We start from the raw sequence: 27,791 nt of genomic DNA on the forward strand, positions 1-27,791 counted from the left end.
GGTGGGGGGCTCCGCAGCTGCTGGGGGGTCTCTGGGGGCTTCGGGGGAGCAGGGGCATGGCAGGCTTTCACTTGCACTTGTCGGTGATGAATCCCATCCTATTCTTGTCCACCCACCCCTGTAACCTGTCTAGGTCCGATTGCAGCCTATTCCGCTCTTCTAGCGTACCCATATCCGCCCACATCTTAGTTTCATCAGCAAATTTGAACAGGGTGCTTTATCATTTTAATCTAGTTTTGTACCAATAGTTGTCATATCACAGTTGAGGTTGCAGGTGTTTTTGGCACTTTGCCCAAAAACGTTGCCAACTCGTGTTCTACACCAATGTACTATATGGGTGACACAACTCTTGCTGCTTGACAGCTTAAGCATGATGCTAGCCTTCAGTAAAACTAAGCCAGAATCTGTCTTTTATTGCTGTAAAACAGCCAATCATTTGTGAGTTTTATTTGGAATGGGCCACTAAAGCAGAGTCATCAGTGTAGAATGCCTTATGAAGCAGCTGCATAGTGACTCTTGATCTTGCTTGGAACATCCTACAACTAATGGTTCAATCACGCCTACTGGAATATCACCAACTCCTTTTTCCACAAATGCTGCATAGAACCACATAAACAAAAAGGATCCAAGAATGTAAGTTTGCTTCACACCACTAGAGGAAGAAAAAAAGCAAACATAGGCCAGTGCTAGTGTTTGCTTTTCTGTTCATTCCTTCATTGAGCTCAGTCAGGAACATGGGAAACTTTTCAGGGTGCGCAAGCCTACTCAGCAGGTTCTAGAGGCTAGAAGACATGACTGCATCAAAGGTTATCTTGATATTAATAAAAGCCATATACAGGTGGCAATTCTGATCACAGCATGTCTCTTGGATCGATCACAAAAATTTAAAAAACCCAAACATTTCCACTAATGAGACTCTAAGAATGTGTTATCAGGGAGTAAAAAGCAGTCAGTTAAAGGAGTACCAAAGCCAATATTTTTACCTGAAGTTGTTAAGAATGAGATCCTCTGATAGTTATAGCACTCAGTTCATTCTCTTTTTTCCCTTTATAGATCTTAATTATGGTTTCAGCTTTAGGTCTTAAGGGATAACCCCCTCCCCACAGATTCAGCAGAGGAGCTTGCTTAGACTCTCACTCAGAGCTATAAATCCTAGTTTATAGACTTTTGCTAGAACACCATCAAAACCTTGAGCTTTGCTATTCAGCATATACACAGCATCAAGGACTTCTTCCTGAATTGTTTCATGCTCCAAGAAAGCGTGAAAGAATTCACCTTGGGCCCCAGGCCAGATCCAGACTGGGGGCAGCGGGGGAGGGTTCTTGCAGGTTGCATCTGGCCCAGGACATGGAGTGGCAGCAACCACCACAATGGTGGGGCCCACCATAGTGGCAGTGGGGCAAGCAATGGTGGGCCAAGCTCAGTGGTGGGCCAGACTGTAGGGTGACAAAAGGCTGTGTTGTGCAGTGCTTGCTCAACCTCCTACTATTGAGGCCATGTTCACTGAGACCTTAGAGATCCAGATTCTGTGGCTGGTCATGCCCTCAAACTCCATGGCCTACTGGTACTCCAGTGGGCCAGATGGAGGAGCATTATGGACTGACCAGATGTTTGACACACACATCTGGCCTAAGCAGCTCATCAACTATATTAGATTAAGTATTCAGTGACACCCAGAGTGCTGCTGCCATTGCAGTTGGATGTTAACCAAGTTAGTAAGTGGCGTCCGACCATTATTGCCCCTTACCAGCATCACTGTGTCCTTAGCAGGGCCACATACAGCATTAAACCCAAGGCAAAACTGATGCATGTCACGCACATCAGATGCCGATGCAGTTCTTCTGTTTTGGCACGCTACCAACCTTTCTATATTTGATGGAGTCAGAAATGAACTTTAGGACCAATCTTTCTGGGCGCAGCTATTCAAGACCCCTTAATGCGCAGTGAACTATTCTACTGAGCACTAGCGTGTCATGGCAAAAACCGTTCTAATGCACTAATGTGCAGTAGAATTAGTTTACTGTGCATTAAGCATCACACAAAAAAGTTTGCCTCTGCTACTGTGCATTAGTGCAGCTACTACACCTTTATCTAATACCTCATATTAGTGGTATTAAACTTAATGCACAGTAGCAATGGCACATTAATGAATGTGTAGATGCGCTCTCTGTGAATGTGCTGATAAGACAAGGTGTCAGGCTTCTAGCTTTGAACTCGCTTCCTTGGCCTAACCAGCACAGCTGCTATCCCCAAAGGCTTGGATGAGGCCTGCCTAAAGCCTTCCTCAGTATCTGATTCTCCCCACCCCTTAACACATAAGTGGATAGCTCTTATCATCTGACTTCCCCTACATAAGCCTAGGAAGAGGAGCAGGAAGTGCCTGGGCCATGGGGCTTTTCCTAATCTTAGACTGTGTCGCTGGTAACTCTTCCTGCTTCCTGACCTCCTGGTTTTCTGACTGTACTTGCTTGTAGACTCCATTCTTCTGTTTTTTTAACTTGGCTTGCTCATAGACTTTGCTCATCTCACAATCTCTCCGTTTTCTCATCTGGCTTGTTCCTGGACTCTGCTTGCCCACCTCAACTCTGGTTTGTAGTCTTATCCAATAACCCTGCTCCCCATTTGGCCCCATCTCTGGCTGTCCATGTCCTGGCACTGACGCAAGAGAATCTGAACTGTCAAAAGGTTTTTTGACAGCCATCTTATCTAACAGCTTTTGGATGAGATCATATTGGACTAATCCTGGTGGCACTAGATTGCAAAATTGATCACTTTCTCAGCAGCATAATACATAGTATACTGATATTACTCTACATTGTATTGAAGGCATGTCCTTAAAGACCACGACCAAACAAAGCAGAAGTTGGGTTTTTACATAACTCTCCATGAACCTGTTCATATTTCAGCCAATCAATAGCCAGCCTATGTGGAGACTAAGGTGTAACAATGTGGCATTTTGACTGAATTTTCAGAGCTAGCTTTGAATGAATCATCTCATGTTACATCTAACTGTCCATCCATCACAGCAGGAACAACATAAAAAATGAAGTCTGTGTCTCCATTATGACATCACGATGCATCATGCATATGGCTTTTGGATTTTTGCAAATAGTCTTTTATATACGTGTCAGCTTCACACCTAATTGCATTTACTACCACAATAGCACAGAACACTACTCTGTAGACTAGACTTGTGACATTTACAGCTTTTTCCTGCAACCACATTTGACAAGCATTCAAACAGCATCAGCTGTTGGGCAGCCTGTATCAACAATTCTACCCACTCTCCAGCCACCTCTTTCACATGATTCTGGATTTGCTAACAATTGTATCTGAGAATGTTTGGTGCCAGCAATTAAACCCACAGGGCTGTTCCATGAATATTTTATAATCACTCAAGTCTGAGCAAGTGGCATGCATTTTGCTTTTATTGGAAAATAGTATTAATATGTCTGCTTTAACAGTTATAGCTATGGCATCATTGGTGCAATCACAGAGTTAAACAATAACTTGTTCAGTCTTCACGAGATCATCAGTTATAACAGATAGATTTTTCATTAGATAGTAATGTGACAGTAACATCAACTGTATTCCATGTGTGCATGGCATGCTTTTCGTGCCATTTTTGTGAAGAACAAAAGAATGTCAGACCTATTAGTACAGAGAACAAGTGAAATACCAAGACTCTGAAAAACGGGTACTTGCTGGGTCTTTCTGAATGGCTTTTTAGGAAATCAAATGCAAACACAACCAGATTATTGCTGGAAGCAATTTCCATAAACTGTTTATTTTAGTTCACAAGTCCTCTGGTCACAAAAATCATTGTATTATTTCTGCCCCTTCCTTCCCAAGGTACCTGAACAAACATTAAGAATAAGAGTATCTTTCTCTAAAAGCACAAACCAAAGTTAAAACTATGAATATTCTTTCATTAAAATTTTTTTCAAAGTTAATGTATGAATGAGCAGAAGAATGGACTTTCTTCAGTAACCACCACTACACATGCTGTGACCCCATGAATATGTCTGGTTCTTTTAAAAGTACACTCTGGGAAAGAATCAGCTCTCTTGGGGTACATCCACACATACTTTGGCATTTGCTTCTGTTTTTTTTTATCATAGGAAATCAGAGCTCCCCCTTTGCTCATGAGCATGTGGATCCAGCTGCAGCTGATGAGAAGGGAGTTCCCCAGCCTGTAGGTATGGTGCTGGTTCTTCCTCCCCAGGTGCATCACCTTGCACTTGTCTGTGTTGAAACCCATCCTGTTCTCATCTGTCCATGCCTGTAACCTGTCCAGGTCCGATTGCAGCCTATTCCTCCCTTCTTGTTCCTGCGAAGCCCTTGACTCGGGCTCAGGGATTGGGTTGGGAAAACCCCTTTTCTTCCAGGCTGGCATCTACCTGCACAGTCTGCTCTATGGGGGCTCCAAGCCGAGCTCATACCAGGAGTGTCCCACTCCCCACCACATCTCTCTTTCACTCCTGCTGCCACCCCTGGCCCATCACACACACACATAGAGTAGAGCCTGCTGCCACCTCAATCCCCACCCTGCCCATGACCCAACCCTGCTGCCACTTCCACCCCTCCCTCCTGGCCCATCATATCCCCCAAGTGGTTTTTGGGACCAGGAGTCCCCTCAGGTTTTCCCATTTTGGGTTTAGGGCCCCCCCACGTGCACACCATCAGGCTGGGTAGGCTTTGTGGCTGCCCCTGGCTTATGGTTTACTGCCCATTTGCAAGTAGCTCTTTCAGGCTGGAGCTCCGCCAGCCTGCAGAGAGCAGTTTGCAAATGGGGAAACCCAGAGTTTCCCTTTTAAAATGGGAATCTGCATTTTTCCATGGAAAACAGAAAACCCAGATCCCTGCTTACCAGGATTGCCCATAGTCCCTGCCACAGCCTCTGGGTCCTCCTGACTCTGCTGCTGGCCTGCAGCTGGGATCTGGGTACCTCAGCCTCCGGGACACAGGCGCAGCTGACCCCTGTGTGTGGCTGCAAGGCAGCCTGCCTGGTACTGGTCCTGCTCCTGTGCCTGGGCCCAGGACAGACCCTAGGTGCTTGGCAGGCTTTGGAGCAATTCAGGACAGATGCTGGGTCCCAGCCAGCTCTGGAGACACTGCCAACAGCCCTGCCCCACTTTTAATTTTGTTCAGCATGCTGGAGCAGCAGGGGGATGCTGTAGCCATGGAGATCCTCTGGCCGGGTGCTAAAGCATCTCCTTGGAGGACCTGGCCTCCAGTTGCTTCTAGGCAAACTCGGAGCGCATGCCTCACACTGCTTTTTTCTGGCACTTTTTTTTTTTTTTTGATACTGGGATTCCCTGGACTAAATTTAGAGTCCACACTGCAAATATGCAGCACAGGGAACATTTTCTAGTTTATGGGATGCCTTCTGCAGCATCTCAAACTGCTTTGAGACACCACAACAGACGTGTGCAAGCTCATGTGGATGCTTCCTTGGGGTGAATTTAGGTTGACTTGAAATAAGGCAACTTAACTAAGCTGACTTAAGTTAAGCCACATCAGAGCGCACACATGTACAACTCTGTGACATGGTGGCAACCATCTTGTGATACATAGCAATATCAACTATTGTGACTCAAGATAATACACGTCAGAGGTGTATTATCTTGTGCTGCATTTAAGTTGACTCTGTTCCACATACATGCGTATGCTTTAACAGTTAAGTCAACTTAAAAAGGTTAAATCAATTTAACTGACAGAAAGTTAGTACATGTGTACGCCCCTTTGGATATTACAGTGTTGAAGTCTTCTTGTGCTTCCATCTTCTCCACTGTCTTAAAACCAGTTGCACAAGAATGACATAGTTCCTAATGCAATGTGGTCTTCTCCTAATGTTACAATGAAGCGATGTTCTTCTAAAGTTTCTATCCAGGTCCCTTACACTTTTTTTTTCACACTCATTTATAGCAGTTGATCAGATGTCAACAGCAGTGCCTGATCAGAATTGAGGAAATCTGATGCTTGTTTCACAAGATTCATACTATTACAAATCTTGACTTTTGAATAGGAGCTACATAGAATGGATTGAACTTCAAATAGCCAGATCATGAACTTTCTGCATGGCATGCTGACCAAGGGTTAGTGTCATGTCAGCCACAACATATGTAAATAAGAAGTGGCTCTACAATTTTCACTGATAGAGTTGCTGTTTCCAGTTACTCATGTCTATTGCAAGTATGTAAGTGTCTTTGTTCTTCAGTATAGCTGGCAGCAATATTTTAATTATGTTTTTAGTTTTGACTATGTGCAAGGCAATGCAAATCTATTCAGAATTTGACCAGAGCTGTAGGCATGTGGATACTGGAGCAATGAAATACCAGTCCCATGAAAAGTACTATCCATCACTGCTGAATTTGTGTTATGATATTAGCTGTCACAGGCTGCTATGGATTTTTGTAGATATGGGTTATAAAGGGGTTATAAATTATTCACTAATAGCATGAGCCATGTCATCTGCTACTTACAGAACTCTGTCAAACAACACAAAAGCTGAGATCAAACACTCTGTTAACAAGATTGAATAGATAAATTTGACAATAACATTAAGCTAACTAACATATATAAGAAATAGGAGCTTCCTGACGTTGTTGGGTCATTTGGATACTGTATTGCATAATTATCTTCAACATTTACAAGTTAAAAACCAAAAACTACAAAATACTATTGCAAACCTGCAGCTTGAAAATCTTTCCATGATCAGTTGTAGACATGTTCAGTTCATTTACATTTATCATTATAAGCTAAAAGGAGTTCTTGATAAGGAACCCTATTGGTAATTTTAATTGAAAGTACTGTCAAAGCGTGTTGAATTCAAGCCATCTCTGCTTTTCCATATTTACAGCTTTATCAAAATAAGCACCCTCATCATCACTGCTATCAACACAATCATCATGCAGCGTTGTCCCAACATTATCATCAAATTCTGTGAAAACATCTTGGCTTTACTTGTCTGCAAATAAATTTGGACAAAATGATACAAGTCTATTCTTGAAATCAGTACTATGAATACATCCTCTACTTGCTCACCAAATTATTCTAAAAAAGTGCATTAGTTAATTCAGCTAACCTTGATATGGATGTTTTGCCTTATGTCTTCTGTTCATTAATGAAACAATTTCAGTGAACACGAGGTCATGAAGGATTCCAGCAGAATTCACTGAATAATCTCTTTTTCACAGTTGTGCCTTATAGAATTAACTAAGACAGCTGGCCTGATAAACTGCTTCCACTGCTAGCATGTCACCAGCACTTAATTTTGCCAGATTTGCTTTCCCTTGAATATGCCACAATTAACAGAACACATAACTTCAAAATTGTTACTAAATGCCAAGAGAGATCCAACAAATCATTATCACTAAAGAAACTGCACTGATACTTCCTTTTGCATCTATATTAATTATTTTAGATGATTTTCTTCTGGAAATGGGAGGGCTGAGGTGGGCTATCCTCAGATGATTCAGTGATATGTGAATTCATTTGAAGCTTAAGTTAAATTGTACTGTAACTAGCAAGACTTACACCACTTTCTTTGTTCATTAAAAGATAGTCTTAATTTCATTTGCATTGTTTAAGCAGGTTAGAAGAGTTAGTATGTCTGATGCACTGAATATGTGGAAGCCTCTTGGAAGAGCTGAAGCCCTGTGACCTTGTCTGAACATTTGCTTGTTGATGCATCTCATCTGCTAGACACTATTATAACCCTGCACTTTTTGATTTTTGACAAGTCACACAGCATTCAAGTTGACAAAAACAGCAGTACTAGAATTATCCATGATCTCCGAAACAAACAATTGCAACTCTCTGGACTAATTTACTTTCACTTTTTTTAAAGCATTTTAAAATTTCCAACATAAAGTTATTTTCTCATGTCAGTTATTTGCCACATGTAGGAAGTGCGCTAGTTTTCCACATGTGGACTATTGTTGTTGCATAGTATGTGTTGCTAAAAACAAGCTACACTGCTCGCAGCTGTATTTGGGTCATTCATTCCACAGTTGTATATATGTCTACAAAGCAATCTGAGCACCTTGCCTATAATGGGATCTCGGGGAGAACACTGATACACACAGTTTGCAACAAGCCTGGCAAAAAAAAGCAGTTTTGGAGACTAGTATTTGAGGATTACAATGGCTGTAATAATCTGTAGTACTATACTGATTTGATTCCTTGCTAATTCCATTAGTATGACATCTATTCAAATAAAATTATTTTAAATGATAGATTTGGTCTAGAAATTCAGTTTCAGCAAAAAAACCCAAAACTTCCTTCACAGATAACATTATTCTGATAAAATAAATTATATCTACTGCAAGTGTACAAGGATCTTTGATACTATAAACTGAAGTCATGCATCCAAATCTTAAATTAATCAAGATATTTATGCCAGTTTTCGTACTTTTAATATCAAACCCACAATGCAACCATTTTGGTCACATACTGATTCCATGATTAGGGGAGCAAGGCATCCTGAATTTTGGCTTAAGAAACTGGAACTAGATCCCCTTTCGAAAGCATAGAAAAACAGGGGCTTTTAGAAATTGCTGCTAAGTAATATTTTGGCTAATTTAATTTTCATTTTAGCTAACTTAAAAAACCCTTACTTTTAAGGATTTCAGGAGTCACTGCCTTTCTCATTCATTCCACTGTTGAATCACATGGTCTGATGTAGTTAAAGATGACAATCAAGATTGCATCTTCTTGTTTGATTGTTAATTTTTTAATTACACACAAGACACTTAGAGTTAGTAACTTATGCTTAGTTGTAATTAGATGTAGTGATTAGAATGTTACATTAGCACATTTTTTCTGGTATCATGACAAACAACTGCACTATTGGCAGTGGAGACCTCCAGACAGGACACTAACTCATTCAATAACTTCAGGAGATGCAATTTACTTCCCTGCACTGACTGCTCTCTATAAAAAAAAAATGAAGTTGTAGTGCTTAATATATCATAAAATGCTTTGAAATTATGGTTATTCAGTGCAGTATAGTAACACTGAGCAATTCTGCCTAACTTGAGAAAAGTTGGGAAAGGCACCTAAGACATGAGATGTTTTTGGTAGAATCATTCTCGTTTGTTGCTTTACAGGTGTTGCTTCCTATTCCTCAGAGATAAGTCTACCATCTTCACAAAAATGGAGCAGGAGCAGAAGCAGGAGAGGTGACAACACTGCCAGAAATCCTGTTTCTACAATCACTCTGAAACCTCCCTCAAGGAAGCAGTCAGATGCAAATAATCTCCAAACTGCAAAACACTTTCTTGATCCTTGGTTATCAATCCCAGAAGTCCAAGCAAAAACCAGCCAAAATACCTCAAAATTGGACTTACTTTCTTCTAGTAGTGAGGACTCTGTGGAAACCATTTACCTCTCTCCTACATTCAACACCACGGATCCTATGGAGGACAGCGGAACCAACAGTGACAGTCTGAAATCTACTCCAGCTTCCTCTAAACAATTCCCTGGGCCTGTTACATCCACTTTCAATAATTTCAACACCTCCATATCTGGAAACATGCAGACAGCTAGCATGACACTTCATCCTTCTCCAAAGCCAGGTGAGTTTGTGAATTTCCTGTCATTTGTATTTAAATTCTTTTGTTAGCTCCCCTTCCAGGCTAGATCCTCTTTCTAGCTCTTGAAGAATGTCAGTTAGGTGACAGTACTGAACTCAAGTCAACCCTAACACATTTTATACTGTAACAAAGATACTAGTACTATCTCCCGCTAATACAGACAGGCTGCTGTTTCTTGTGAGGTGTACAATCTAATTGTTCTAAGCTACTTAACTGGCAATCAGTTAACCAACAGCTAAGTAACAGCTTTCCTTTCAGTCATTATATATAACATTAAACATCACTAGTCAGTGCAAACATTTATAGAATACATCTAGTAACCAGTTTCTCTGCTTACCAGAGCACTTGAAAATTTATTTTAGGTGAGTTTAGTGCTGGGGAAAAGTGCTAAGGTTATGAGCCCCTCAAATTGAAATTTTGCAGTTACAGAATAGATAGCACATGGTTAGGGACACAGCAAAGATTTCCTCACTCCCATCCCCTACTCTTCTTCAACTCCCACATTTTGACAGGAATTCAGTTTCCATAGCCCATTCAGGACTTGGCTCTGTTGAGACTGCTAACAAGGAGGGCTAAATAGTACCAACCACTTCACTGTTACTTGAACAGGGACCACAAACTCATTTCACCTAAGCCAATAACAAACTATCAATAATAATAAATGACTTTTGGTCCCTGCCAACATGGAACTAATTTGAAACTGAGAAGTAAAAGTTTCCATATCCCCCAGTCCTCTGACCCACCTCATATTTGATACTATGCAGCTTGATAAGTTTGACAGGTGAACAAATGAAACCCATTTGTTTTCTTCTCACATGAGAAGTTTTCTATAAACAGAAAAATGTCAGGAGTTAGTAATCTTGTGCTCACACCTTTAAGAGTTATTGATTGTCAGAAAAAAGGCTTCTGAATGATGAGATGGGACTAGGGAATACCTTCATTTTAGTCAGTGCAGTGTTCTGAAGGCTCACTTGTCAAGAAACACTTCTCGTGTATTGAGAAACAGTGAATTACTTTTGAAAGTAGCTTTTTAAAGTTTAAAATTGGCATTTTTGACACTTCCATTTTGGTTTCTAGAAAAATGTTGTACTCCAAGAAATGTTCTCAAAAATGAAAAAGAAAAAAACCCCACAGTCTTTTGGTAACCATTTTGAAAGACTTGTACTAGCATTGTTCCCCTCTTCTCCCCCCACTGTTCCTGTGTTGAGTCTGCCTGGTGTTCTGGATAAGGCGGCTTTCCCTTCTGGCTTCTATTCATGCCATTCCAGCATGATGTTATTTATTCCCTCAGCACCAAAAGTATTGGGCTGCATGCATAGTGTTTCCATCCCTGGAAAGTGGAGGATGGCTTGCAGGTATCCATTCTCTTCTTGGCAACATATCAGACTCTCAGTAGATCACTGAACCAGATTGATTTTATAATTTGGGGCATAACTATTTTGAAATGTGTGGAAAACAAATTGAACAGTACCCTAAAGTTAAAGTAACTGCCTTGAAGAGGCTGGAACCTCTACAGGAAGCAAGCTGTACTTTCAATAAGGCATCACTACTGCCAAAAATGAAACTAAATTGTCATCACTTGAGCAGATGCCAGGTATTTTCAGAACAGAAGAGGAGGCCATTTACCCATGGACATGTCATCAAGTGGATTTTCTACTCTAAGGGAAAAAATATTTTTAAAAGCTTGTTTCACCTGGTGGCAGACATTTGAAAACAGAGACAGGCTGTAAAGACTTCTATTAGTTGTACATAGAATTTGTAACATAACAAAGGTATTTCCTGAATATCTGTCACTAAGAATTATATATGCATTTACTTTTTAGATACTGGTAAGGAGAAGCATATTATTAGTGGCCTGAGGCAGGGGGAAGGAAAAAAAGAAACCTGTTCTCTGAGCTTATAGTTATTAGAGCAAGTATAAACACCATCTTTTTTTTATTTATCCTTCAGGAAAAAATATTTGAATTGTATTTGCATTTTCACATATTAGATGGAATCAGCGTATAAGGAAGCAATGAGATCTGGCATCAGCATAAAGTTAGTGTGTGAAGACTAAGGATAAGTGTACACTGAAGCAGCAGAGAGCTGACAATGCTCTGGAAGAGCCTCAGGCTGCTGCTTTTGATTGTGCTGGAAACCCAGGCCTTGAGTATAACAATGAGGGGCCTCAGGGCACCCTTACGGCCCCATTTCCAGATCTGACTTGCACAGAGTGTGAGCACTGGGTGGGATTTTTTGCATCAGCCATGAGCTTTCTGCCACTGCACTGTAGGCATTCCTAAGGTCCAAGATCACGGCCCATGATAAGTCCCCTTTGTCACTCTAACAACTGAAACAAGCCAGATTTTCCTCAGAAAAAGCTGAGAATTTCCCCAGGAAAACTTGATACCAAGGTTAGCTCAATACCAAATTGTCCCTTAAAGGGGGGAAGGATTAACCACTCTGGTTAATAGCCTGCCATTCCCATTACAAACCAGTATCACTTAAAGCAGTTCTGGGGTGGAATAGGTCGCCAGTTTGTCCTAAAAAGTAGGGGGAAGAGGATTGCAAAGGAACTCACATATTTAGCTGTTACTGCAATATCACTGTATGCCAGTGAGGCCCGGAAATAGATGTTCTGTACTGTCTGCTTGTCCCACGAGCTCCATGCTCTCAGGACTAATGTGTGAAAACCAGGGGCAGCCCCATGAATTTTTAAATGGGTAGCTGCGCTGCTGGTAAATGTGAATTTTCACCTGTTACAATTTAGCACCATGTCACATGCCTTAGTAGGTGCTTTCTGGTATGTAGATCAGGCCAGCATCAAACCCTTTGGGTCTTGAGAGATCACACATTGAGCTCAGCAGTGTTCACATAAAACTTTGCATTGTACTTATACTTACTAAGTATCAATTTCACTATAACTGAATGCTTATTCTGGGAAATGGTTCACCCACACAGCCGGTCTCAAACTCTTGCTAACTGTGCAGGCAGCCATTTAGGACCCCTTGTTTTTGGGAGCTCTACAGTCCTCAAGTGAACTCTTTTCCCTGTTATGACCCTGCTCCCTACCAACCCACCTGAAACAATAAGGTCTTCATTGCTCTCCAGGGAAAATCACTATCACACAACCCCTATCATTTGCTGGAGCAATTCCATCTCTATTTCCTCTAGTTCTAGCCATCACAGTCTCCTAACAAGTTGATAAACTCAATCCTATAAATGTGCTACAAGAGTCATTGAAGTCAGCTTGCATCCCCATATGACTTTTCTTTATACAAAATACTGCAAAATGTAGGGCCAGCTCAGATCTCATCTCTTCAAAAGATATACTATAGTTAATTTCCAAGCAAATCAAAATAATAAATTATTTCCCTTATTGTGACAGTGTCCTTAGCAATACAGTAGTTGAACTTTATATGCTGGTATATACAAACTCTAATGCTTCTGATTCTTGACAAATTTGGAGGTTAAAAAGAGCCCTTCTAATTAGTTCGCAGGTTCACGGGGAGAAAAAATAGCTTAAAAAGTATAAACTCTAATGTTCAAAACCAGAAAAAAGAAAACGAGTCAAACAGCTAAGCTCTATAGTTGGCAACACCACAACCAAGAGTGGAGCCAGGGGGTACAGGAATATCCCCTTTGATTCCTGGCCCACCCAAAATTTAATAGCAGTTGCTTGTCAGTGGCAACAACATTTCTATTCAGGCAGCAGCGATGGAGTCAACTGACTTCATGGCTCATTATAATCTACCTGTTTCCTTCTAAACTCTTCATTCCATTGGGGTTAGCAACCCACTCTTCTTTTTAATGATCTTGTTCAGCTCATCAAGCTATCCTTTCTTTTGCAATTCTGCTGTCTGTGAGCTGCTCCTGGGAATGTAGCTCCTGTTTCACAGCCCTGCAGATTGTTTTTAACTCTAGTCAAAAACATTAACTCAGGTGTGGAAATAACTTTTAGTGAAGCATTGGATTCACTGTCAAGATGTTCAAGAAGGCTAGATTTTGCATTATGGATCTGAAAAAGAGATGTCCATTCAATTACAATGACTGCAGGACTACTGAAACAATGTATTTTGATTACTTTTTGCTTAGTTGTTGGGGGGGTATATGTACTATATTATACAGCATATTAATGGACATTCCAATAAATGTATATTTGCTTTTACTCCAGTCTTAAACTGAATAATATAGCTTGACTTATTAGTAAAGCTCCTGGTTTCTTTTTAACTTGATAAAACTACACATTGTTATATGTAATGATGTATCACACCATCTGCATCCCCTTTTTAAAAACCTAAGTCCACCTACAGCCACAACTCTGCCACATGCCTCCAAACTTGTTTGGTCTCAGACGTTTTTAGTATTAGACATCCCGGTTCTCAGGGGAGCAATCTGATTTGACCAAGGTTTGAATTCCCTCAGGGTAACGAGGACCTAAAACCTATATCTTCCACTTCCTGAGTGCTTTAACTATAAGGCTATTGGGCAAAAAGTAGAGAGTTATATCCCCACTGTGGTTTCTGAGTTGAATTCCGTCCTGTCAATATGAGTTAGATATGCTCTGAACATGTGTAATGGATCAAGCCACACAATGGACTTAGGCAAATCCCAACACCAAAGCGGATCACTAAGAAACTTAAGTGAGTTAGGTGCCTCACTGATCAAACTTGATCACTTCCAGACATGCACAGAAGCCTAGCTGTAGACACCAGAGGAAACGTGCAGTCCAAAATGGAAATACTACCTGAACTTATGTGTCTACTGAGTTCTGTGGCTGGTGAAGCACAGCCAAATTGAATCTCTTTTTCAAACTTAGGGTGACATTACATGTTACCCTTGGATCATACTTAGGACACTTAAAATGTGAGCATCTACATGTTAAAGCTCATTAACTCATGCTAAATGCTTTCCAAGTTTCTCAAATTTATGCCACTTCAGTTGAGGGTTAACTTGGGCTGTGAGACCTAGCTTGTGGTAAGGTAACTTCAGTCTATGACACAAACATAAAATGATCAATTTGCAGTCCTCCGGCATCCCAGGATGCACCACCCACACCCTCTACCCCAACAGGGATACAACCCAGGTGTCCCAGTTCCTAGTAATGCCCCTGGCTCACCAACCCTGCCACCCCCCTCCACTCCCTGCCAGTGACAAGTCAGAGCTGTGCAGGCAGGAAATGTTATTAACCCGTACCATGGGACCACTCACAACACGTTTTAACTTTAACTTTAACAACTTTAACATTTCAAGATTTAGTATGGTCTAAGTTTAAGGTGTCACTTCATCTTTAGATGGCGACATTTTATTTAAGTCCCATTTAGTCACCGCTGAGACCAAACTGGAACTGATTATTTACCAATGGGAACTCAGGGGAAAAAAAACTCTTTCTTCCTCCTCTGGTTTCTTTTCAATTGATAGAAAGTGCCGAACAAGGAACTCCCCCCACCCCCCCAATGTAATTGTACCTTTCCAAACATCCATCAGTTAGAGTCTTCTCCATTTTGGCTTGTAGCTCTGAAATAATCTACTCCATACAATACTATACCCAGGTAATTCAATAGCATTGATAAGACAAGATGTATGACTTTATACTGTGATCATCTTAGTCCAAAATATACTGTAAGGGGGAGGGTTCATTTCTGGTTTTGCTCCCACCCTAGAATGTAGTGGTGTATGAAAATTCATACACCACTGTAGCATTCATTAAAATTCAGCTTTTATAGCTCTTTGTTGTTGTTAAGTTACTCAGGGCACATCCATATTGTGCCCCTAGGACCCTCTGAGAGGGATGCTCTCCAGCAAGCCCCATTCTCACTTACATGTGCCAAATCCATAAATGCAGTAGTGAAGGCATTCTAGGAGCCTGTGGCTTCTCTCAAGCATGCCAAAGACAGGGAACTTGAAAACAGTCACTGCGAGTGCCCTCAAGTGCCATCACCACTGCAATTTCAGGTTTGGCAAGTGCTGGAGAATATTCTTCTGTGAGTGTGCCAGGTATGTAGCTAGACAAAACAAGCAGAGGCCTTCATGTGCCTACCAAAGCTGGGCCAATTCATCACCATATTTGTTTGTTTATTTGTGACAACCACTCTACTGCCCTCTCTCTGTTTGGTAGGGCTAGTTAAGCACATCTCCATTGTAACTATGTCAAACATTAAACTAGATTTTCAACTAAAGAAGACACGTCTGCTTCTCTAAAAAATGTTTGATTTTTGGCAGAAGAGTTTTGCTTTGTCTTTGCTAAAATGGGGGAAATTATTCTTAAATGGAAAAACATGTTTTCTATTGTGGGGGAGGGGGCGTAAAATGCCATTTTCCTACCAATTCTACTGTTTGTATTTTTCAGTTGTAATTCTATTAGGGGGAAAAAAATGCCACTTTGCTCTGTTTGTGGTGTTCTGTGCACAAAGAGGTACAAATCCTAGTTTGGGCCTTCAGACATTTTTTAAATAAATAATTTGCCATGACTGCAACAGTTGAAAGTCCACAAATTAGAAGTTATTTGTAGGCAAATCTTGTACAAAATATTTATTTTTCTCTCTTTTATGTATATGTTTTAGATTTAACCAGCTCTATTGCAACAACAACTTCTTTTTCCACCATCTCCATCTCATCCCCTAAGGTGGTCATTCCAGAGAACACAGTTCATCCTTATCTTATGCCTTCCTGTGGACCTTCATACTTGACTTTACCCCAGCAGCCCTCCTCATCGGTTTTCCTCAAGGATCACAAGGACAGGGTTACACATCCTTTTCCTCCTTGCCAGATATCTGATGAAGAAAGTGAGAATACTAGCATCCTGAATCTCTTACCAGATAATTCAAGGGGTTCTGCTAGAAAAGTGAACAGTTTTGAGAGCAGAACTCTCCGCATATCTGGTGGGAGTTGCGGGATATTTCCCACGCAGAACAAAGCAGATATGTCTGACCATTTCATGCCTTCTGCTGAAGGCTCCTCTGACGTGGACACTATACGGAAAGTCACAGTCACTCTGGAAGAGATAAAACATGCAGTTTTTGGACTGCAAGGAGATATAGGTAACATGGCCAAGGAGCTGCAAACCATTGGTAGTCAGATGGCAGGTGTGGTCAGTGATGTTCAGCATATGATCCAATTCTTGACAGCTCCCCAAAATGCTAAGGAATCCCTTAGTCAACTGTAATTTTCACAATGGCTACTTCAACTTTACTGGAATGTTCTGTATTTCCTTTCTTTAACAATATATTTCACATTGGTCATCAGACCTTTTTCATAGCATTGAAAATTTACAGCCGGAAAGGCATATGGCTGTTCTGTTCTTTTCATGGAAATAAATTATTCACATCTTATTCTTTGAGTTCTGTTAACATTTGAGCTACTCTTGCCATCTATTTCCCAGGAGTTTCAGCCTTAGGCATTCTCACAACACACAGGACAAAGCTTTTGTGTAAGCAGTTCTGCCTAGGCAGTTACTTGGTAATCAGCAATAAACCTATTATTTGCTGGGTGTCCTTACACTTCTGGGCCTGTGTCAAACTGTAAATAAAAACATTTTTGAGTAGAAAAATGGGAGTCTGCACACCCTTTGAAGTATTACAGGTGTCATATTAAGGGGAACCATGAGTACTCACAAAAAGTAGGAGCCAGAGGGTGAAAGATTTAATGACCAAAAATGTTGCAAGTTAGTTATAAGAACAAAAAACTGAAAATGACAAGAAGACACCAGGAGGTGCACTGGGGAAGAGAAACCAGCAGAGAACCTAAAAGGCATCTCGTATAACACAAAACTTAACTTATAACAACTACATGAATCACTACTTTCCAGGCTGGCAGCCTCCTGTATTGCACTTTTCTACTATTTGTTACTCTCGTCACTGATTAGCTAAGGACTACAGCCCTGTATATTAAAAGCCACATACCCTTTTTCTTTCCAAAGCAAAGAATTAGCCCTTGGCACCCTTCCCAAGCTGAATCTTTTCTATGGGGTAAGAACTATTTCCATATGCCTCGAAAATGATCATAGTGATGTCACCATAATGTTCCAGAAATGGGAGAGAAGCATGATTTCTGAGATGAGGTAATATTTTTATTGGATCATCTTGTATAGTTGGGAAGAACATCAGATAATGTTTTGGGCATCAATAACTCTTTATTAGGTCAACTCTTCCACCTGTTGAAGTTGGGCCAATAAAAAGGTACTATGCCACCTCACAAATCTTTCTCCTCTAAAATGCCTGGCAACTTTGGCCTTGCTTGTCACAAGAAAAAGCAGGTGAACCTGCTGGTTGTCCCTAAGCAGCCAACCTCTGCCCAATGTAATAGGTCCATTTTAAGACTGGAGACCGGGAGTTTCTGAGGATGAAGTAGCACCCACTAAATTCTACAGCTAGCTAAAATAAATGCCACCAGCCCACCTGCAGAGACTATATCGGCGACAACTAGTCAAAAAAAGTCTTCAAACCCAATTTATTTCCACCAGCACCACTCAGGCTGTACAGCATGGAGCCACATATGTTGATTCTGCACATCTCTTAGATAGCCACTTATGATGTGGTTTCTTTAGCACTCTAACTAGAATTTGATTTTTTTTTTTACCTTCAGCAGGGTTGCTAGACAAGAAAATATTAACTACCTTACTTTCACTGGAATTGAATGCATCCAACAGTGCAATGGTCCCCAAAGGCACAAGGAAGTACATTTTACAAATCTTGTGCCCTTGGGGACAGCAGAGAAAGAATCAAGGTCTTCACTGGAAGGAAGATACAGATATGATTCAGTTAGATAAGCTAAACAGTCTCAAACCACATACCTGGTTGGATAAGAGACCTCTAAAGAATACCTATGTACTGCAGCAAGTAGTGGTTGCAGTTTGGATGTGGCAATTTCTCCTTAAAGCAAATATTTAACCGGTTGCTCAGTAAAGTGTATGGGAGTCCTATGCTGCTCTAGGGCCTATCCACTGGCAGATCTAGGATAGTGGTGCAGGGGGTGCAGCTACACCCACTTCAGCTGTGTGGCGCATGCCCAGTGAGTTCTCTGAGCTCCCTGGCATGTCAGTGAAACACCTGCTGGAGCTCCACATGGCCTCTGAGCTCACCAGATTGTCAGCGCAGGGTCTGGCCAGAACTCCTGCTTTCATATAGCTCCAGAACCGAGGAAATGGGCACCACCAGCATTCATCCTCCCTTCCTCCCACTCTGCCCTGAATTCAGCAACAGGGGGAAAGAGGGATGGGCAGTGACAGCATTCACTCCCTGGACTTCAAAGCTGCTTGAAAACAGGGACTGTGGCCAGAGCCTATGTGGTGACCTCAGGACACATGCAAAGCCCTGCAGGCACTAAGCTGACATGCTGGTGAGTTTGGAGAGCTCACAGTGCATGTGCCACACAGTTGAAGGGGGTGCAACTATACTGCCACCCACCCCTGGATCTTCCTCTGGTCCTATCTATCTTTCAGATGAAATATAAAACAGAAGTTCTGCATATCTGATATGCGTCACATGAACTCTCTTCCTGGCCTCTTCATACAAGTAAGGGTCATTCAGTTTCCTAGGCAAAATATAAAGAGATTTTGGTTACCTTAAAATTCTTTCCTGCAATTTTACCTTGAAACAGATATACTTTACTTCCTGTCCTGAACCGCTGCGTAATGTTGCTTTGATTAAATGAAATTCATTCTTCTCATCCTAGGGATAACTACATTTTAGCAATGAGTACACTACTCCCTGCAATTAGTTTGCATATTGGTTTTAGCATTTGGGGATCTTTTAGGATGCAGGATGCTATATAAATGCATAGATGTAAATTAAGGAGGAGAGTTTTCCAGAGAAACAAGACCTGGCACAAAAGACCTCACTTCCTATGCTCTTGAAACGTTATAGCAGATGATCAGCAATTCCAGTCTTAGCAGAGTCAGACAACAGGACAGAAGGTAATCCCTCAGATACACTTCTCATTATGTAAAGGTGCAAATGCTGCTTAAACTCAAATATAAATTGCCACAACTATCCAATATTTTCCATTAAGTGGGTCATCTTCCTCAGGGAGTGGTGCTTGGTGGCCACTGCTGCTGCTTTAGCCCCTTCCAAAATGGCTATTATACGTCACTGTTTAAAAAAGATATTGCAGCACCCATAGACACTTGCTCCTTGTGACTTTCTGGCAGAGGCTGTAGAAATTTGCTCCCCGATATATTCTGGTTGAGTCATGCCTCTAGGGACTTGAACAGGGACTTGCTTGAACAGAATAGCCTCTTTGGCTCCACAGCCCTGAAGCTCCTTTGAAAGCCAGGATATATACTCTTAAACTAGGAGACAAGCAAAAACAACAAGAAGTTAATGAGATTTGTGCACCAATACAAAAGAACTGGCTGATGGCTCTGAGGGCACAGACGGAAAATAAATATAATGATAACAGAGGTTCATCGATTTGAGAAACTAAGAACTGGAAACAGAAGTGGAAATGCCAATAATAGACTCAGTGTGGCTGATTTCAAGTGGCGGTTTAAACACCATCTGATAAAGGACTAACAGGAGAATAAGTGACTTGTGAGTTTCGTTTGGAAGGGAGCATGTGGTGGTAGAAAGGATGGATGGCCCTGTTTGTCATGCTTCAGTGGAAGACACAACTGTGGTTAATCAAAACCTGTCTGGCACTGACAAATATATTAAAATCCACTGTGGGCACACCACCCTCCCCTTTCCAGAGAAGACAGTGACACAGCTCTGCTGTAGCTGCTGCTAAATTGAGCTGTTTGATTCTCTTTTACATTTAGGGGAAAGACCCCTAATGGGAAGTTCCCGTTTGGGAATTAAATCCCCTGTTCCTCCCAAACCCATAAATGTGTCTAATAAAGCCAGGCGCAGAGGACCAGCAGCACCAAAGCACAGAGGAGATGAGGATTTGATGATCTGCACAAGCTGAATAACAAGCAGACGCTGACAGAAATTGCAATGCAAGCCCTCCACCTCCAGATGGGGCATGGAACAACTGATGTTGCACCATGTACCCTGTTCAAATTCAGTTTGGGCAATAGTGTACCCTGCTTTTCAACTACATGTGCAATCTACTTCTTGTCCTATGCTTCTTGCTAGTGTATCTGTTTAGTGTGAATCTTTAAATGCGTGAGACAATTTCATTTTAACTTAGATTTTTTTTTTTAAGCAGCAGCCTGTACCTTTCATGGACAAAAGCAAATCCATCACAGAAAGTTGCTCATTCCTGCTGACCTTTCATAACATTAAAGAGCTGAAAATAAAACCAGGCATTCGAAGTCACAAATACCAAATTATTTGACCTTGGGATGTTGATATGGCAAGTTCCTTTCATGGGCGACAGTCCAAGCATTTCCTCGCAGGTCTCTGGAAGGCCTCAATTCCTCACCAGCCAAAATAGGATACACAACACAGACCATGTATGAGTTCCCTGCTTTATCTTTACGGCTTTAGTGTGCAGCTCCTCTTAGCTCTCAACCCTCATGTTCCATACTCTCTGGGACAGATTTCTCATTACAGAAATGGTAAAAACAGATACGATAAACTCAAGTTTTAAAATACAAGCTGTGCAACCTTATTTAGTGATGGAATAATCTTAAACCTCCATATTTCAGTCTTTGGAAAGATAAGGAGCTATTCTTCAATGCTGTCTAGTGGTGGGAGGTGTACATTAGGGCTGTGTGAAGCTTCAGGTGGTGATTTGATTTGGAGGAGATTTGGCCTGATTCGGTGGCCGAATCTCCGAATCCAAATGGAATCAGGGCACCAGTCTAAAGGTCCGAATTGATTCAAAGCTCTTTGAATCTTCCAAAAAGATTTGGAGAGCTTTGATGAATCAGGCGGTCCCTGGTGGCTGCAGCCCCTGACTCCGAGCTGGTAAGTACTAGGGGTGGGGGAGGGGAGGCTAGGGGAAGGGACCATGGGGGGCTCCTGCCAGCCCCCCCCCCGATCTCCCCCACTCTCCCAGCCTCCTCCATGGCTGCCCTGCCTGCCTCAGCTCCAGGTACTTTAAAAAAAAGCCCCAGTGCTCACTGGGTGCTTCCAGGTGGAGAGGTGATCCCCACTGCCCCACACTGCATGGGGGGCTCTGCCACGAGCCCCTGGCCCTCCCTCCCTCACCCCCAGCCCCAACACGGGTGCCCCACCTGGGCCAGCTCTGGCCCTTTAAGGAAAAAAAAAGCTGAGAAAAGCCCCAGGACTCTCTGCTCCTGCAGCCTTCGGAGGACTCGTGCAGAGCCCCCCACGTGGTGTGGGGCAACGCAGGGCAGTGGGAATCGCCCCCTGCCAGCAGGAGCGGGGAGTCCACGGTTTTTTTCATGTTTTTTTCCTTAAAGGGTCAGAGCTGGCCCAGGCAGGGTATCCGTGTGGGGGCTGGCAGAGCAAGGTGGAGGGGGGATCCCAGGGCTCATGCAGAGCCCCTCACACAGCATGGGGCAGTGGTGGGCAGCAGGGATCGCTCCCCCGCCTGACAGCACCTGCTGAGCCAGGGCTTTTTTCCCCCCAAGTGCTGGGAGCTGGGGAGCCATTGCTGGGCTGGGAGAGCGGGCGGGGGCTGGGCCTGGCTTGGCTGATTCAGAGATTCAGCCAAATCGAATTGGGACAGTGATTCGAATCACTGAATCGAATCACTGTCCCCTGAATTGGCTGAATCTGAATCCAGAGTGAATACTAGCCACTTTGCGCAAGCCTAGTACACATTGTATCCAGACTTCAAGGGCATTCACAATAATTAACACCTTTATATTCATCCTTTTAGTTATCCTTTCATCTGAAAGAGATGGACAGGAGTTCTCTCCTTGACCTCACACTTAGCGCTCTTCCCGTTTTCTCTTCACAAAGGCAAAATGAACCTTCTTCCACCTCTAGATCATCCATAGCTCCCGCACAGAAAAGGAAATGACTTCCCTCAAATGGGGAGAAGCCTTGCACTCTTTATCCATCTTATCTGATAAGGCAGCAACATCTCCATCATGGATCATATGGGACTGTTCAGCCTAGAAAAGCGAAGACTGGGGGGGGATTTGGTGGCAGCTTACAAATATATCAGGGATGAGCATTTGGTGAACAACTGTTCACCAGAGCACCCCAGGGGAAAACCAGGAGCAATGGTATAAACTAGAAGAAGGTTTCAGACTGGATACAAGGAAAAACTTCTTCACAGTTCATGTGACCAGACTCTGGAGTAGACTCCCAGCAGGGGTGGTGCAGGCACCCACCCTGGAGACCTTCAAAAGGAGACTGAACGCACACCTTGCTGGGGTATTTGACCCCAGCAGTCTTTCCTGCCCAGAGCAGGGGACTGGACCCAATGATCTCATGAGGTCCCTTCCAGCCCTAAATGTCTGTGAACCTGTGGACCACCCTGTGTTCTCTATGAGCTCTGTTCTTTTCCTGGCAGTTGATGCTCTGCTCAGATGGTCATCCCACTCCTTAGGTATGAGGGAGCAGGTGAGACTTGCCAAGAACAGAAGTAGAAGAGCAGGTCAGCAGAGGAAATTTTCAAAATCAAGTTGCGATGGAACGTAGAAGGGCACAGCACCCTCCTAGACTCCTAACTCCCCGGCTTCTCCCGTCTGAAAGAGATCCTTTTTTCTTCCAAGACTAGCCCCTTACTACCTTCTCCAGTCCCACAGGAATCTAGCATTTTCAAAGGTAGCTAGTTTTGGAAGTCCAGATTTTGTGTGACTGGCACAACTTCCTGGCCGCTCCGATTGACTTTAGTTGCTTGTATTCAACTTTTCTGAATGTCAGGGCCTCGATATCTCACGTACACAACTAAAGAACTGAGACAAGCAAAATCAGGGCCCACTTCTGATCATGTTCATCATGGTGTACAAAAACTCAAGGGGACTAGCCAGCGTGTCAAAAGTTAAACAGCAGCTGTGTTCTATCCCGGAAACGTCTCAGCATCAGTGATGTCTGAAATGCATAGTTTTTTAAGTACTTTGGGATCCTCAATGAGAGGAGGTAGAGAAACATAAAATATTAATCAATCGTTGAGGAACACTATTATCTTCCTCATACACATATGTAACTCCCATATGTATACATGCACAGGGAGAAATGAATGGAGCTCACAATTTCTAAATAAAACACATTATTTATTTTCAGATTCTCCTTTCAATGAAGTAGAATTCTTTACCCTTATGAAACCACTGGCCTTGTTACACTGAATGAACATTTCTAGCCTCTAGATTAGCTTTGCTTAGACCATTAACATAATTAATCTTCTCTAACTCAGACAAATTAGCGTTTCCATGCGGCTCATTAATCTCTGCCTCTTCACCTAAAGAGGCCATGCTTCATGGCACCAATATTATGTAAAACAACAGCAGGAAAGTATGAATTGTACTTGTATGACAACAGTGCTTCAAAGACTTTAGTCCCCTCCGTTTCTGCCTCCTCTAACAAAAGACAGAGCTGCATGTGGTGGAGAACAAAGTAGCACCACAGAACCAGGCTGACTATAGTCAGCACTGTTTATTTAACATTTCCCACCACTAGATTATCACAGAGGTGTCTCCACCATGACAGAGATAGTGCAATCTCTAATGCAGACAAAGAGTGAGAAACTGACACTCCTTTTACTATTATGGTCATATCTATGCTACAATCAGAGGTAAGATCACAGCAAGCACAGTTGGCCCTGAGCTACCCTTGCTAGCTTAGCAACAATCACAGTGAAGACATAGAAGTACAGATATCAGCTGGCCATCCAAATATGTATCCAGGGCTTCCAGCAGGCTTGAACAGCCTGCACTGCAGTCTAGGCTCCATGTCTTCTCTGCTACAATCCTAGCTGCTGATTGTAGTGTAGCCAGAGCGTTACTCACTGGGGTCTGCTGCAGGCAGGGGCAGATGACACATTGCAAGTGCATGAGTTTTACTGAAACTTCCCCTTTGGCTACTGCCAATCTGGCTACAGTAACAATGGATCTGTAAGAAAGTCTAAGAAAAGGTTCAATATATACATGGCTCATAGGTTCTTTTCAGCTACTTTTTTTACCTCAGGATGTACAGTCATCTCCCTTGGTTGGTATGTTATAACAAATATTTTTGCTAGAATATCCCTAACTTGTGGAGAGAGGGGAGGGGAAATTTCCATGTCAGTTGCACATTTTTGCTATAATACTTTCCAGATGCATAATAATAGGAATGGCACCTGTCTTTCTTCCTTCCACACCTGCAATCTGAAATCTGCACCCAGGTCGACTCAAGCTTAATGCCTTTACCGGAGTTACTGATACATGGTTAGGATAGACCCGATCCAACTTCTAATCAAACTATTTAAATTGGTGGTGGTGCACTCCAGCATGGTGTTGGGGCACCCAGGAGAAACTGTCCTACTTCCAGCCTTCAGGATTGTCCTGTGAACTGACAGGTCTGCCCTTAGCATTGATATCCGTTCAGCCATGTATTTCCCTTTTTACTGGAGTGGAAGGCATAGGGGTAGGAGAAGTGCAGAATAGGCATGCTCCAATACTCCCTGCCAAGATGTACGGAGGAAGGCTGCACATTGCTTTCTAGCAGATTCTGCTCTGTTCAGCATTCAGGGTAATGCAAAATAGCTCAAGGATGAACTGCTACAACCTGAAAGTCTTATGTTATTAGGGACATGGGAATATGCCTCCCCCAGTTCTTCTCTTCACCTGCAATTTGGCCAATGGATGTTTTCATGAGCAATCTGTGACCTGGAAGCAGAGGGGAAGGGTGTGTGTGCTCCAGCATCGGTTCTTCTCTTCAAGTGTGTTTAGAGGCAAACTTCATCAGCAGAAGTTGCCTAGACATGAATAAGGACTGTCAGTAACATGTGAGGAAGAACTAAATATTTCCTTCCCATGGGGAGAATGCATCTTCCTTGTGCTGTCTCTAGAATTCCACTGAACATTAGAGAAATTGCGAGTGTACAAGGGACATTTTAATGAACTAATTTATCAAATTATTGCTATCCGATATTGGAAACAGCACTCCTGGGTTTTAAAGAGGGTTGTGCTTGGACTTTTATTTTTCAAAATGATGCGCTTCAAATGAATGATGAAGGATCTAGGAGGAAGTGGGGAGTGTGTAATTATAAGAGGGCTGATTCTGATCCCATGGGAGCCAATGGCAAAGACTTCCACTGAAGTCAGTGAAGACCGGATTAAATCCTAAGACTTTCAAACCCAACAAAAATATCCAGGACATAGACATTCATTTCCATCTTTTCTAGGAGGTGCAACTCCCATTTCCCCTTAGTTTGTTGTAAATTCAGGAAGAAGAAAAAACTTCAGGAAAACAACTTATTAGCCTGCATGTATGTATTTTCACAGGACAGTTATATTATTAAAGAGACACTCCAGGATGTTTACTAATGATTTGGATGTCAGAACAGAGAGTTTCTTGAGTCAATTTGCAGGTGACACAAAATTGGGAAGGATTGTGAACACAGTAGAGGACAGGAGCGCAATTCAGAAGGATTTTGACAGATTGGAAAGCTGGGCTGGAGCTGACACGAAGTTCAGTGCTCATAAATGCACGGTGCTACACCTCAGGAAGAGTAATCAAGAACACAACTGCAAAATGGGTGATCATTGACGGGATGGCACCACAACAGAAAAGAATTTAGGAGTCTTGGTGGATCACAGGCTTATCTGCAGCATGATGCAGTCACATAGGAGGCAAATGAGGTTTGTGTACCATTGTAGGCCCCACATTTTACAATGGATATGGAAAAGTTAGAGAGGATCCAGGGGGAGGCAAAAAATGATAAAGGGCTTGGAAGGCAAGCCATACAAAGAGAGCTTGAAGAAAACAGGCATGTTCAGCTACAAAAAAAAGGCACTTAAGAAGGGACTTGATAGTAGATGTTTTTTGTGCTATCCAGTCTGAACCTGGTCTGCTGCAGCGTCAAGCCACTGGTCTGGTAATCTCTAAAGCTAGAGAGAAAAGACATTCTCCCTCATCTAATAGCCCTTCAGATATTTGAAGGCTACTGCTGTCATGTCCCCAGCTTTGGGTGCAGGCAACATCCAATGCTTCTGAGGAAGCCAAAAATAAAATAATAATTAAAAAACACCCCTGGACACATGCAGCAACAGGAGAGGGAAAACCTGTTAGAGCAGTGAAGCAGTGGAATAGACTTTTTAGGAAGTTGTGGAATTTCTATCACTGAAGGTGCTTAAGAAAAGGTTGGTTAAGAATTGGTCAAGGATGACGTAGGCGTACTTGTGGCTATGCTCTACTATAGGTATTTCCCATGCTTCTGGGCGTTGCTGCTTGTTGCCTGGGGCTAGGAAGGAATGGTGCCCCCCATCCTGTTGCTGCATACATCAGGGTGGTTGTTTTTTTTAATTTTATTTTTGTCTTTCTCAGAAGCATTGGGTGTTGCTTGCACCCAAAGTGGGGGATTTTGGTTGGGGTGTATGAGTGCTCCTGCTGGCAGTGAAACATGGAGGGTCTTGCCACATTTGGGCTCAGGAAGGAATTTTATTCCAAGGTCAGATTGGTATGGTCTGTGGGGGTTTTGTCTGCCTTTGTAAGTGGGAGTGTGGTTGTCTTCCTTGGATCCCTCAATTCTTGTAGCAGCAGGACAGTGGCCACCATTGTTCCCCTGCTTTACCTGTGGCAGGCTAGGGTGCTGTGCTTTGCAGTTGAGTGATGGGATTGCCTGTGTAGTTTTAGTAATAGGTCAGACAAGGATTTGCTTGGGATGGTTTGGATAGGGATGATCCTGCCTCAGGCAAGGAGTTGGAGTAGATGATGTCTAGAGGTCCATTCCAGCCTTACTTCTCTTTGATTCTATGAAATGCATACTTATGGTAGACACTAGAAAGTCCTTTGTTCAGTCCTGGGGGGCCGCAGTGGAAAGCAGGGTCCTGGCCAAGGAAAATCTGTCCAGAAGGAGGCGGACAGTGACCATAAGCCCTGCTCCATCAGGATTTCAGGACATGCCAATGCCACCCCAGAAATAGGCAGAATTGGTCAGGATGGGGCTTGGTCTGGACAGCCTTTGTAGAGGTGCATGAAGCTGCTGAGCACCAAGGCAGCTGCCACATAGTGACTTCTAGTTGCCGCTGCACAGCTGGCATGGCTGTGTGGCAGTGGCAGCAGCCATTTTTTTTCTGCCCCCCACCCCAAGTCAGTGCCCAGGGATGCTGCCCTGGTCACCCTGCCCTAGTTATGCCACTGATCCTATAGGATTCATTATCCCAGGTCTTCAGCCAATTGTCATTGAAGTCAGTGGGGGGGGGGGGGGGGG

The 27,791-nt window shown here is 42.7% G+C and overlaps 1 protein-coding gene and 1 long non-coding RNA gene across 2 annotated transcripts in view; one reads left to right on the forward strand and one right to left on the reverse strand.

Moving 5' to 3' along the window:
• The window catches only part of ENTHD1 (ENTH domain containing 1), a 120,053-nt gene extending 103,071 nt beyond the window's left edge, over window positions 1-16,982 (forward strand). Inside the window, exons 5-6 of the mRNA XM_019515156.1 lie at window positions 9,114-9,581; window positions 16,142-16,982. Of these exons, the coding sequence (XP_019370701.1) occupies window positions 9,114-9,581; window positions 16,142-16,743 (1,070 nt within the window). The 3' untranslated portion in view covers window positions 16,744-16,982. The remainder of the gene's footprint in view (window positions 1-9,113; window positions 9,582-16,141) is intronic.
• LOC109295975 overlaps window positions 16,287-27,791 on the reverse strand; it is a 36,609-nt gene continuing 25,104 nt past the window's right edge. The window contains exon 3 of the long non-coding RNA XR_002096871.1: window positions 16,287-16,351. This is a non-coding gene — a long non-coding RNA (uncharacterized LOC109295975). The remainder of the gene's footprint in view (window positions 16,352-27,791) is intronic.

Source organism: Gavialis gangeticus, unplaced genomic scaffold, assembly GCF_001723915.1.
Source record: "Gavialis gangeticus isolate Ggan-Ray unplaced genomic scaffold, GavGan_comp1, whole genome shotgun sequence".
In the NCBI taxonomy this organism is placed as follows: Eukaryota; Metazoa; Chordata; order Crocodylia; family Gavialidae; genus Gavialis; species Gavialis gangeticus.